Source organism: Herpailurus yagouaroundi, unplaced genomic scaffold (assembly GCF_014898765.1).
Source record: "Herpailurus yagouaroundi ecotype Mexico unplaced genomic scaffold, PumYag 159, whole genome shotgun sequence".
Taxonomy (NCBI): domain Eukaryota; kingdom Metazoa; phylum Chordata; class Mammalia; order Carnivora; family Felidae; genus Herpailurus; species Herpailurus yagouaroundi.
The window spans coordinates 27,864,630-27,879,157 of NW_024412400.1; the positions used below are offsets into that span (position 1 = coordinate 27,864,630).

At 42.3% G+C, this 14,528-nt stretch overlaps 1 protein-coding gene across 1 annotated transcript in view; it reads right to left on the reverse strand.

The window, feature by feature from the left end:
- Positions 1–14,528, reverse strand: part of CPNE4 (copine 4) — a 498,537-nt gene that overhangs the window by 39,683 nt on the left and 444,326 nt on the right. Inside the window, exons 8-9 of the mRNA XM_040480191.1 lie at positions 7,645–7,743; positions 1,107–1,193 (exon numbers count right to left, since the gene is read on the reverse strand). Of these exons, the coding sequence (XP_040336125.1) occupies positions 1,107–1,193; positions 7,645–7,743 (186 nt within the window). The remainder of the gene's footprint in view (positions 1–1,106; positions 1,194–7,644; positions 7,744–14,528) is intronic.

Here is a 14,528-nt window from a genome sequence, read left to right on the forward strand (position 1 = left end):
TGTGTGTGTGTGTGTGTGTGTGTGTGTGTGTGTGTGTGTGTGTGTGTAAGCTTGACAAAGGAGGTGGTTGGGGGTATGGGCTCTGGATTGGTTGGTCTGCATATCAAAGGCAGGCTCACAAGCAAGTTGTTGGCTATCTATAGGAATTAGCTAACCCTGGGAGAAGTTCCTACCCAGCCCACAAGGCCCAGAGATGTTAATGCATCAAAAAAGTATAGAAAATAAAAGACATGATTAATACAATGATCCTAGATGGCCAATCTTAATACACTGATTGGTTCAAGGGGTGAGCATATCAGTCTTTACTATTGCTCTTGCTATGAGAGGATATGCTCCCACAGCTCCTGGCAGCCAGGGAGAAGCCAATCTGGGAAAAGGAAGCTGACATACACAGAGAGAAACTAGATGGCATTCAAATTGTATATGGTGGAGTTAGACATGCATAGATTAAAATCTCAGCTCTTAAACTTACCATGTGTGTGACTAGTTACTGATCTCAGTTGACAGCAGAAATCTCAGCATTACGATACAAGTTAAACAGAATTCATCATAGTTACTCTCACATAGTAAGTACTCAACCAATGCCAGAATTATTTTCAGATATGATTTAAGAGATTTGATTACTAGCATGTGGGATTTTCTGTGAAGTTAGAGCCCTTCTGGGAGGAATTTCTAGGCCTTCTAATCTTTCTCCATTGCTTTGTTTTCACAGTACCCTTTCGGCATGGGTGAGGCACCACATATAAAGCACTGAACACTGTGACAGGTGCATAGCATGAGCTCTGGAAATGTTGTCTTCCCCTTTTGGGGGATCTCCCTCTGGTGCTGTCAGGACAGAGAAGAGCCTGACATGTGACCAGGACTCCCCATCTTTGAGGGTATGACTGTCTTTGCAGAAGGGATGGTGGCAGTGGGCCACCACAGCTCCAAGACCACCCACACTTATGTTTTTCACTCCACATCCATTATAACATGGACTTTATGTTTTTTATTACAAAAAACACTACACCTCCTTGACAGTTTCTCCCTCTGGCCACACAGTCTGAGCTCTTCCTCCCAGACAGCCCTAGCTTCATACTCCTGAAAGAGAAGGGCTATGTACGTACCTTGCACTGATTCAAAATCACAATGCCTGAGTTCTTATAGTTCTTCTTCTTGGCTTTGTACTTGGGGTTGATGCACTCCCACTGCACCTGCAACAAGAGGGGCCACAGCAAGAGAGCCTGCTTAGGAAGAAGTGGAGTCATTCCATGAAGCCAAGCCCCCAGGTGCTACGGCACATGGATCTGAGGGCTGACAAATGGTTTCTGCGGGATAACCCTTGCATTCTGAGGGAGGGTGGTTAAGGAGGCGTGGCTGAGTGAGACTCTGATATAAGGCTGCCTGGTTCCAGTCCCGGTCCCTCCACTTCCAGCTGTGTGACCCTTGGCAAATTACTTGATTCCTCTATGCCTTGGATATCTCCTCTGTAAAATGGAGCTGGTAATTGTATCTATCTCATAGGATTATTGTGACGATTTAATAATTAATCCACATAACACATTTAAAAAAGTGCCTGGTACTTATAAATGCTTTCTATTAATAGGATCAAATCAAGCACCAGAGGGAAGGAAACATCTGTAGACACACCGTTGAGTAACACACTGTTGAGTCTTAGTGCGTGGGAATTAGCTTAAAAGGTCAGAAAACTGAGAGACAGTGAGTGCTGACTATAGGAAATTAGTGGGGATAATGATGAGTTTGCACAGAACTTCCCTGAGAACTAAAATAATGGAGTGATACATATCACACCAGGGACACAAGAGATCTCCAAAGGGGCTTCTCTGAGGGATAGTATCAGAGCTGTAGGAGTGGCTGGAAACTGAGGAGGTAGCTGGGAGCTAAGGGGGGCCTTAGGAGAACAGATATCAACCTTTCAAGCCTACAGGAGACTTCATGTGACAAAATCAACTTCAAGCCAAACATCCAAGAGCCACTGAAAACTCTTGCCCACCATTCTGGGGGAGCTGGATCCTTGGATTTCCACTCAGGAGACCAATTTTCACTCTCTGACAATTAGCAGTATCTGAAAGTAAAGCAATTTCTTTCTTTTTAAAAAATTTTAAAGTTTATTTATTTATTTTGAGAGAGAAAGAAAGAGAGCGGGGCAGGGACAGAGGGAGAGAGAGAATCCCAAGCAAGCTCCGCATTGTGACACAGAGGCCAATGCAGTGCTCGATCTCACGAACCGTGATACCAGGACCTGAGCCAAAATTAAGAGTCCAACGTTAAAGTGATTGAGCCACCCAGGCACCCCCTGAAAATAAAGCAGTTTCTCAGGCAGATGTGAGTGGGGTAGACTGAAGCAGCATTGGCTCCCAGTGACCCATTCCTCTCAGTGTCTGTGTATTTGTGCAGTTCCCTCCCACAATGACGGTGAGGTTAGTCATGGGACTTGTTTTGGCCAATGGGACATTAGCAAAAGTGGTATGAGCAGAGGATTAAAACGTGTCTGGGCATTGGGGCCTGCCATCCTCTTGCTGCTGGGAGGTTTTTACCACCATGTAAAAAAGTTTAGGCTGCTCTCCTGGAGAATAAAAGAGTACATGAGAAACGTCTCGGCCATCCCAGCTGCGGAGGCACAGATGCATGAGTGAGTTCAGCTGACATCATGTAGAGTGGTGAGGAGCTGCCCCAGGTGAACTCAGCCTAAATTGCCAACAATTGTGAGTAAATAATGATCATTGTTTTCTGCCGGAAAGTTTTGGGCTAATTTGTTCCTCAGCAACAGATAACTGAGAACAGTAGTTTCTCAACACTGGGGAAGTTCCAGTAGGGACTGGGCAACAATGTAAGAGTTAGGAAGAAAGGAATCCTGTACTGGCTAAGGGCTCTCTAAAACTCCTTCCATAAAAGGAAGGAAATAAAAAGAGAAAGGAAGGAAGGAAGGGAGGGTGAGAGGAAGAGAGGGTGAGAGGAAGAGAGGAAGAGAGAAGAGTCAAACTGAATCTGAAATCAGGACATCTCCAACCCTGTTTTGTTTCAAAGGCCTAATCTTTCCACCATCATGATGGTTGTCTTTCTTCCCTCTCTTAGGTTCTCTTCTAATCTGCTCTCCATGTGGCAAGCTCTTGATAAGCAAGAATTCTAGCTTGTCTCAAAGCAGATTTAGTGTTTTCAGACAAAGCACCCCAAGCCCCTCCCAAACCCATCAAAACTGAAATTGCCCGGGCGCCTGGGTGGCGCAGTCGGTTAAGCGTCCGACTTCAGCCAGGTCACGATCTCGCAGTCCGGGAGTTCGAGCCCCGCGTCAGACTCTGGGCTGATGGCTCGGAGCCTGGAGCCTGTTTCCGATTCTGTCTCCCTCTCTCTCTGCCCCTCCCCCGTTCATGCTCTGTCTCTCTCTGTCCCAAAATAAATAATAATAAAAAAAAAACGTTGAAAAAAAACCCTGAAATTGCCTTTCCCCCAAATCCTCCTCTAATGTCACAGTATGAACAAGTAGTGTGGGGATTTACCGTAACACTTAGAAAGTGAGGCTGTGGTGGTTCCTTTGTCATTTTCAATCATTCCCATTAACCTTAATTTCTTCAACAAAGCAGGACATAACAAATGAAACTGTGAATGAGTTAGATTTCAAATTCTATTAAGAATTATAATGATAGGGGCGCCTGGGTGGCTCAGTTGGTTAGGGGTCCGACTTTGGCTCAGGTCATGATCTTGCGGTATGTGGGTTTGAGCCCCACATCGGACTCCCTGCTGACAGCTCAGAGCCTGGAACCTGTTTCAGATTCTGTATCTCCCTCTCTATCTGCCTCTCCCCTGTTCTCTCTCTCTCCCTTTTACTCTCAAATAAACATTAACAAATTAAAAAAAAAAGAATTATAATGATAATCCATGAAAAGTGCACTCATTTCTCAGGCTAAGGCAGACCAGTAGTGGAGGATGGGTTGGTGCAGCCAGACAAGGGCTCCAAGGAAGCTGAGTCGGAGCCCGCAGGCACTTGGGGCTTTCATGCCTGTTGGGTGGGAAGGGGGTGCTGATGAACCAGGTGTAAGTAGTTTGCATCTGTCTTGGGATAAAGTTTTCATGTAACTATGGGGTATGTGCCTTACATCTACAATCCCACTTAACTCTCCCTACAACCCACTTTTGTAGACTAAAGATGAGGCTCAGGTCATACGGGTGGCAACTGGTAGAGCTGGGATTGGTACCTGTCAGTCCCGCTCCAAAGCCTGGCCTATTAATGCAGGCTTCCACGGGGAGGATCTTGGAGGGACTCTCCTATTTGTTCTTCTTGCAAGTCTCCCTTTTGGCCACCTCAGACTAAGGCTGTTCATGAAGGCCACCCAAGAATTCATCCAAGTTAATCAAGAATTTACCCTGCACCTGCAGAACCATGACTCTCATAGGAAGGAGCTTAAAAGAGGATGATGTCTCCTCTTTTTGTCTCTGTTTCTACTTACTGAGGTTCCTCAGGGTTCAACCCTCCTCTATCTGTCTCCCTATCCTCCACTCTCTTAACATCAACCACTTCTGTTTACTGACGGCTCCAAAATACATCTCCAGGTAGGCCTCTCCCCTGAGTGCCAGTTTCCTGAACCCCATTCTTGAACTTTCCACACAACTGGACCTCCCTGAAACAAGACTTCCTTACTCAGGAAATGGCACCCACATTTACCCATCTATCCCCCTCATATCCAAACCCTCAACATGTCTTAGCCCCTGTCTCCAAAATCCATCTTAAATCACTCTACTTCTCTCCATCTCCATTACCACTTTGTTAGCCTAAGTCATTATTACCTCTTGTCTTGCCCTCTGACAGGTCTGCTTCACTGTCTTCTCTCTACAATGGATTATGCACACAGTAGCCAGAATAATCTTTTAAAAAGTTAAAACCCATCATGTCATTCTCTAGCTTGGACTCCTTTGCACCACTGTCCAGTAGAGCTTTCTGCAATGATGGAAATACTCTATATTTGCACCAACCAACATTGAAGCCACTAGCCATAGGAGGTGATGGGGTACTTGGAGTGTGGCTAATGTAACTCAGGAATTGAAATTGAAACTCAAATTTTTAATTAATTAAAAGTGAGGCTAAAATACTCACATGTAGCTCGTGGCTCCTGTCCCGGAGAGCACAAAGCTGTCTCTTTTTCAGTTAGAGGAAAATTGAAACTCTTTTCTTCGAGATATTAGAATGTGCTTTTCCTGGCCCTTGCTTCTGTCTTTGACCACATCCCGTGCATGCTCTCTGCTCCAGATACACTAGTCTCTTTCCACATCTTTAATCACACCAAGCTCTTTCCTCATTCAGGACTGTGTAATGTAAGATTCCCTTGGCCTTTGTGCTTTTCTCTTGCTTGTTACATGGTTGGCTTTTTTCATCTTTAAGGGACCTCAGCTTAAATGCTGCCATTTCAGATTATCTTTCCAATACCATACCTTTATACTGAACTGTTCAGTTTTTTATAGCATTTGTCACAAGCTGTAATAACATTTTTATTTTTTGTTTGATTCATGTCTATATTATACTCTGATGCACAGTCATGACACACCTAGAGCTTGGCGCTTAGTAGGTGTTCCTTATAAATATTAGTAGAATCAGTAAATAAGAGAACATTTCCCACAGTGTAAATGCACCCAAATGGGGCTGAGTGATGGGACCAAATAAAATCTTTCTGGTGATACAGAAAAGTGCCATATCATATGATCCATTTCCTCAGTGGGACTTGAGGATTCATTTCTGTTTGTTTGAAAGCATCAGACTTTGGTGTTTTTCAATGATAATATATGCTATAATTTTACTTTTAACACCCTCTTAGGAGCCTAAAGATGACATGTTTCTCACATTTATTGATTTGGCTATTTCTACTTGTAGAGGAGAATAAGGTACAACTTTATTAAAATTTTTAGAACTCTAGTAGGTGGTATTGATAACTCATTGATTTATTAGCACAGTGGGGCCTGGTTCAACAGAGCAACAACTTCTCTGGCTATCTTCCTTGTTATCCTGGGTGTGACGCACTTATAATTTAGTGTGATTTTGACTATGGCCCTGAATGAAACTCTGCGTGCCTGCTCGTGGGGAAGATCTCTGAGTGTTTCACAAGTTGCTTGCAATACTGGATATTTAATAGAGCATATACACCAAGTTTTGTGAGAGTTATGAAAAAAGCTGCCCTTGATTTTCTAGACCAAATGTAAGTACTCAACAAACGGTCCGATTTAGATTAAGCTTCCATTCTCAAGCATGTTAGTTTATTCCCATCCAGTCTAGGTATATCTTGACCTTATATCTGAAAGAAGAGACTTGAAAAATGAGTTGTGACATTTCTGTAATCAGCACCTCTGACCAGGCCGGGTATAGGATCTTATCTCTACGGAAAAGACCTTTCTCAAAGCCACTGAATGGTCAGCTGTCACTCTTTTCTGCTCCATGGGGACAGTGGGTCCCAGAGTAAGAATGTCAGGTATTTTGGTTTGAGTGCCCCAGAGGCAAGGATTTAAGTGTAAATGGTTCACTTGGGAGGTAATACCAGAAAGTACCAATCGAGGAGTAGGGAATTGAGATGCGGAGGCTGCCAAAAAGGTGTGCGGGTCAGTTACCACTGTGGCCACCAGGGCCTATTCCCACTGGGGAACCCTGGGAAGCTGCATAGAACACGCACTCCAAGTTCTGCTACCTGTGGGGCAAGAGAGCTGGGTATTTATACTCCCTTTTCCCCCATGAATTATTTGTTGAGGGCCACTCCCTAGAAGGAGCTACACCTCCCCTCATACCTCAGCCTCCTGTGGGCCCTGGGATGAATGGGCCCCAGTCACCAGACAAAGCCCTCAGGCAAAGAGATACAGGTTTTGTAGCTGGAAATTGGGCAGGTGAACACTGAACAGGTGAGAACAGCAGTTCCATGGTTAGGGTCCAGATGACAGCAACTGACTGATCAATTTATTGATATGTGAATGCATGTGTGTCTGAGAGAAATGCAGAGGAAGTTTAGCTTTGTGTCTGGTGCAATGAAATCTCTATGTGCCTCTATGGTATATGGCAGTGTTTGGGTACGTGTCTAGGTATCCACTGTGTGACAGTGAAATGGAGAAGCCAAATGAAAATCTAGTGTCCATAATGAAAATTTGGAGGAATCCAATAATTTTTCCAAAGCACTAAATGCGCACTGAATGCCACCAAGTCATGGAAAGAATAGTACTACTAGAAGCAGATATTTTGGAAGTACTAGCTGCATGCCAGGCACTCTGCTAAGTGAATACCATGGATTATCTCATTTAATCTTCACAAAATTCTATTAGGTAGGTACAATTACCACCCTCATTTTTTAAGTGAGACAACTGAGGCACAGAGAAAACTGAGTCACTTGTTGCAGGCTATACAGCTAAGGGAAATAAGAAACATTCTCCTCTGACCCCTCGGTTTTATTGATGGAGAAACTGTACCACACAGAGGCAGTGTCTTGTCCAAGGGCACACTGGTTGCTTTGGGTGGGGCTAGTACTAGACTCTAGGTACTCAAATCCCCCCATGCTCCCTACTTGTCACATTTAATCAAGTATTGAGGTCTCCCCTCCTGCTGTTCCATGTATAGAGGGTGCTAAAGATACATCATGAGAGAAGTGTGTGGGGAAATAGCATGCGTGGTTTACCACCTACCTGTTTCCCTTCCATTGCTCCTCTCATCTCTTTGAATGTCGAGGTGAATTCTCCAATGAAGTCATGTTTACCATTGGAGTCCCAGTCCCATACTATGCACTGCAAGAGAAAGGAAGTATCTTTAAAAAAAAAATTAAGAATGCATCCACAGTAGCTGAAGGCAGTGTGAACTTTATGAGGAAGAACTGATGAGAGATGCCAAAAGCCCAGCACTCTTAGACTGTGGCATTTGGGATGTAGTATCCCTTTGATTTCTATAGTTTTTTTTTTAAATTAAGTTTTTAATTTTTAATTCCAGTGTGTAGTTAACATACAGTGTTATATTAGTTTCAGGTGTACAATATAGTGATTTCAACAATGCTATACATCATTTAGTGCTCATCGTGATAAGTGTGCTCTTAATCCCCTTCACCTATTTCACCCATCCCCCCCACCCACCTCACCAGCAACCATCAGTTTGTTCTCTATCATTAAGAGTCTGTTTCTTGCTTTGTCTCTCTCATTTCCCCCTCTGTTCATTTGTTTTGTTTCTTAAATTCCACATATGGGTGAAATCATATGCGTTTTTCTTTCCTGCCTTCTTTCACTTAGCATTATGCTCTGTCGATCCATCTATGCTGTTGCAAATGGCAAGATTTCACTCCCAGTGGTTTCTAGAGTCTTTACTTAGTCTTGCCACCACAATCTCAAAGCAGCCCTGTGATTCATCAGTGACTAATAATTTGCCCATTTTTCAGATAAGACTAACAGGACCAAAACGGTATGAGTGACTCACTGAAGGACTATCTAGTGAATGGAAATCTGGGATGGGAAGGCAGATGTCCTAACTCCAATTGCAGTGTTCTTCCCCACAGCAGAGAGCCTCCCTGGTCTAGAGCTGGAAACCGATGCCTGACTCCATGTCTGTAGCTTCTACGATGGCAGTTTAGGTTTAATGATTTGAATGGGACAATACTAATCACATTTTCTTTTTCTATTTTTTTTCTGAAGGCAAAAGCATGATGCTAATAATGCTGCATAAGAAGGCAAACAAGTGAAATCTTTTAACGGTACCCGTATGAAAAATGGGTGGAAAACAGTGACAGGTAAGTCACACTGGTAAATGTCAGGCATCCATCACAATGAGACACTCACTTCTACAAGAAGGCTCTTTCAAGCAATATTGAGGTTAAATTCTGGGCCCCCAAGCAACACTCTGTACAGTGACTCAGATTAAATCAATAGCCCTCCCTCTGTTTGGTTACACATACATAGGTGAAGAAGGAATTCTCCATTTTTTCCAGGGTGCAGGTTGTGGAATGAGGTCTCAGTCTCAAGCGCTGTAGATGTCACTTCCATATATTAAGCTAGTGATTTGCACCAAGGAAGTCCCAGACCTCGAATAAGACGAAGGCAGCAAAAGGGATATTTTACTCCGAAGTTTCCCCTGGAATATTGGGGTTCTAAGAGGCAACCTGGTCCTTCCTCAGGATGCAGACCTCTCTGGCCAGTCCTGCCTGAAGAACCTGACTTAACTCCTTTCTCTGATCTGTGGGATGCCTCAGACCTAAAATGAATTGTGTCCAAAAAGAAACATAATCCCCCCGCCCATTGATTCTTGCTCATTTATTTTCTGTCATGGTGAATTGTGCCAACACTCAACCAGTTGCTACAAAGAGAAAACCGAGTGTCATTCCTGATACCTTGCCTAGTCCTGGCTCTCACACCAACTCCTGTGCATTCCGTCCCCTATGGCTGGACTCAGCACTGGCTGGTCTCCTTGCCCTCTCTCTTATGCTCCCCACCCCCAAACCCCCAATGCTAATCCACCAATCAGGCTAATTTCCTGCTTAAAATAAAAAAATGCATATAAGCTAACAGGTCTTCTAAGGACTTTCATGATCTAACTTCCTGGATATCCCCAAATTCACCCTTTACAATCCATGCATACAACATTTCAAATTTTCTTTAATATGAAGTTGGTTGGAATAAAAAGCATTTGCTACAAAATTTTTTGAGGCATCTTAAAGAAAAACTAATTTCTCAACTTTTGCTTTCTCTTTTAATGTGGAGGCTATGGTAGATAATACTTTCACTTGTAAAACATATTAAGAAGTCCTTGTTATGAAGGAGATTCTATGAGAATAAATCAAAATGGTAGAGGTTAAGACAAAGGGAGCTCAACTGCTCTGCTGAATAAAGTAATGTCAAGTTGAATTTTCCCTTTGTAACTAGAGACATAGACATGGGGCCCAGCGGTGTGGGTTGAGAAGAAATTAGGCAAGGATTCATCAGAGAGCTGAAGATGGGCCTGACATTGGGGTTGGGGAAAGTAGGAGACAGGTAAGGAACTTTGGAAACTGTGAGGTCTAATTTTCAAAGGTCAAGTCATTTGACCCTGTCTACTTCCTCTTCTAACAGTCAGGTGCCCTCTCTACTTCCTCTTCCCTGTTATCCTTAAGACTCTAGTAAATCTGCCACCCATTATAGCATTTTCTGGTGGTGACTTGGAGAATAAAGGAGAGGGGCTGTGTCCATGTTTTGGGACAAGCAGACCAGACTGCAGTGTGATATGGCCCACAGGGATTGAGAACCTGGGGGAGAAGGGCTGTGGAGGGAGAGTCAGACAGATAACTCCAAGGAATGGAACCCCACAGAAACACTGGGGAGGGTATCAACTTCTGGAGTACATGGAGTTAGAACTCAAGATATCCTATTTAGGTTTTGAAAGAAACTTCAATCCCAGGAAGTTGGAGAATAACAATTAAAATTCAGTTGAAACCATTACTCAAGTTACACTAACTTTTCGGTCATTGCATGTTTACTCAATTGGTAGATGCTAAAAGTAAACTACTAATAGTATCTGTTATCTTAACCTTAGTCTCTAAGTGAGGGAAATGTGCAGCAGAGTCCCCAGATGATCCAGGATGGACATTTGTGTCTACATGAAAGGATTTGCTGCTGTTTTCAGCCACTGAGATCATTACAGCATAACCTAGTCTGAGAACCATTTAAAGCGCTGTCATAGGAAAAGGTATTTCAATTTACTTTGTCTGACTCCAAAAGCGGGGAGGAAGTGGTGAGGAAGTTACAAGGAAGTAACAAAGAATTATACCTGTCCAGAAATAGTCATCTGTGTAAGAGTGAGTGTTTTATTACTGGAAATGTTCAAGAAGAAACTATTCCCCAAAAATGTGGTAGAGAAAGCCAAGTGGAGAATGTTATAGAGGACTGGGTGGGATGTTCTTTTGAGTTTTCTTCTCCCTTGGAGATGCTAAGATTATTTGGAGCTGTATAGGTTGCAAAATAACCTATGTCAATGAAAGGCTTAGCTCTTTCTGATGGAAATGATAAGCAATGCAGTGTTTGTTAGGAGTGATGAGAACTCCTTTTTTAATTCAAAGTAGGATGAAGTTCTACCTCATTTATTCTAATGGCCAGGGGAACCAATCAATGAGTCAGTCATTTGGAAAAATCCGTTCAGAATGTGTATTATAAATATCACGTTGTTGAACACAGTCAGTTGATCTGCAGTTACTTACAACCAGGTGTTCTTCTCCCTGTTTGCCAGTCCCTCTGTACTGTCCCTCCCTCCTTAGACATTTATGACACGGGCCGGGACACAGAAAGAAAGAAGGGCAGTTCTTGGGACCCTGTCTTTAAAGCTCATAACATTGCCTGGTCATAAATACAACCATGGGACACCTGAGTCTGACACTCAGATATTCTTCTACCTCTGGGGAGGAGCAGATAAAAAGACAAAAGGGGGCAGAAGCACATGAGAGAGAAGAAATGGAAGCAGCCTTTATAACTCTTCTGCCTTGACGAAAGAGGAAGGAGTCCCTCCTTCCTGCCTCCCTAGTCACAGTATAATACAGAAAAAGCAAGACAGGATGTACGTAGAATTTCAGTCTGCCACATAATCTTAGGCAAAAACCACATGTCACTCTTTTTTTGCCCTCCCTTAGATTTCCTGTCATACTTTAGTTAGTTACTGTCCCCTCCTTCCACCTGCCAACCACAGCATTCAGGATGTTTGTAATGTGCCATATGTCAGGGGCAGAAAGGGAGTGACCACTGAAGCCCCATGGACTGGAGGCTGAGTCAGGCTTGACGGGACTCTAATCCTGGCCTACCTGGGGCAGGCCCTGTCACTGACATGGGCCCTGCTTCTTCGATTGGCTAGCATGTCTCATTATGGCAGACACAGAATTCTGTTTTGGCCTTTTTCAGAAGGGACCCTAAAGGAAGGAAGACAGTGAAGCAGAAAAACAAAAACACTTTTTCTGTCTCTCCCTGCCATGCAGCTGGCTTGTGACAGCTCCGAGGAGGCTGACAGAGGAACACATCTTGGTGCAAAGTAAACAGATCAACTGCCCTGCAGAAAAACCGAGACTGAGGCAGGATTCTTGGTGTGAATCAATAAGGAAGGCTTGACAGATCTGTGAGAGATCAGCAGCTGGAGACTCTATGAGCCAGAAGTCTTCTCAAGTCCCTGCATCTCTCAGTGGAATTTAGCATGCAATCTTACAATGTCTGAGTGCCGCAGACAGTCCAATCAACTCCTTTATTTTACAGAGGAGGAAATGATGGCAGAGAAGTGCAGTGGCTTCTGTGCATTCACTCAGTGCAGGGCTGGGACTAAAATCCAGGTGTTCCATGTCCCTCATTTCACAGCTACCACATAACTGGAAAATTATAATAATTGCAACATATATAGTGCTTACTGTGTACCAGGCACTATTCTGAGCACACAGTTTATATAAATTAATTTTATATATGAAAAGATATATATCAACTCATTTAATCCCCAGAACAATTTATTGTTATGCTCATATTACAGATGAGGAAACTGAGACACAGAGAAGGAAAGTAAATTTCCCAAGACTACTCAGCTAACACTAGATAATCTCCGAACTAAAAGAAGTTCATAGCATGTCTTAACTGATCATGTTTTATGAACTCATGCCACTTGGTTTATGGTCTTTAATCCTTTACGATAACGTTGAAATGAAAATATTATTTTTACCATTCACAGGTAATGGCCATTCACAGGCTTAGAGAGGTTAAGTGACTTGACTGGACACCTAGAAAGTGACAAAGATGGATTTGAATCCAGGCACCTGATGCACAGGTGATATATTTTCTGTTATACCATACTGCCTCTTAATGGAAGCGGAAATTCAGAATTTAGGTCTTGTTAGTTTGCTCTGTGTAAACAACTCCATTCTGTGATTGAAACTATAAATTATTTGGATTCTCCGAAGCTCAATAAACACACCAAGCAACAGAGAGAACCTGTTCACTGTTCCCACACAAGGGGCTGCATCGATAGCAGCGTGAACATTGTCTCTGGGGTCCTTAGCTTGGTCTGTGAAATGCATGGATAGGTGCGTCTTGAGGGTCTGTACTACTCCATCTGGTTCTTATTGGATATTTGCATTGAGCCCATTAGAAGAAAGATATGTCATCTTATTTTTCATTAGCCTTTTGTGATGGTCAGTTTTATGTGTCAACTTGGTGAGGCTACAGTCCCCGGTGACTTAATCAAACATTAATCTAGGTGTTGTAGTGAAATATTGTATAGACACAGTTAATCAGTTCATAGTCACTTGACTTTAAAATAAAGGAGACTTTGTGGATTCCATATGAATTTCAGGATCGTTCTTCTCTTTCTAAAACAAAAACAAAAACAAAAACACACCATTGGGATTTTGATGGAGACAACATTGAATCTATAGACCACTTAGAGTAGTATGGATATTTTGAATGGTATTAAGTCTTCTAGTACATGAACACAGAATGTCTTTCCATTTATTTGTGTCTCCTTTAATTTCATCAATGTTTTGTCATTTCCAATGTGCAACTTTTAGCCTCTTTGATTAAGTTTATTCCTAAGTGTTTTATTATTTTTGATGTTATTGTAAATAAGACTGTTTTTTTTTTAAATTTTTTTTAACGTTTATTTTTGAGAGATGGAGACAGAGCATGAGTGGGGTAGGGGCAAAGAGAGAAGGAGACACAGAATTGGAAGCAGGTCCAGGCTTTGAGCTGTCAGCACAGAGCCTGATGTAGGGCCCAAACTCACAAGCTGTGAGATCATGACCTGAGCTGAAGTCGGATGCCCAACCAACTGAGCCATCCAGGTGCCCCAATAAGACTGTTTTCTTAATTTCCTTTTTGGATTGTTCATTGTTAGTATGTAGAAATACAACTGACTTTTGTATATTAATTTTGTATCCTGCAAGTTTACTGAATTTGTGTATTAATTCTAGTAGTTCTTTTTGGTGGAGTCTATAGGGTTTTCTACATATGGGAATCATGCCATCTGCAAACAGATAATTTTACAACTTCTTTTCCTATTTATATTTCTTTTTTTTTTTCTTTCCTAATTGTTCTGGAAAGGATTTCAAATATTGTATTGAGTAGAAAGGGGGAATCCTTATCTTGTTCCTGATCTTACAGGAAAAGCTTTCAGTTTTCACCATTGAGTATGTTGTTAACCATGGCCTTTATTACTTTGGAGGTACATTCCTTTATACCTAGTTTGCTGAGCATTTTATCATGAAATGGTGTTGAATTTACCAACGCAGAAGAGCCAAAGCAATCTTAAGAAAAAAGAACAAAGCTGGATGCACTATAACTCTAACTCCAAAATATATCACAAAGCTACAGTGATTAAAATAGCATGGCACTGGCATAAAGACAAACCTGTAGGCTAATGAAACAGAACAGAAAGCCCAGAAATAAATGCACACGTGTATGGTCAACTAATTTTTAACAAGATATCATGAATACACAGTGAAGGATAGTCTCTTTAACAAGTGATGTTGGGAAAACTAGATATCCAAATGCAGGAAGAAAGAAAGAAAGAAAGAAAGAAAGAAAGAAAGAAAGAAAGAAAG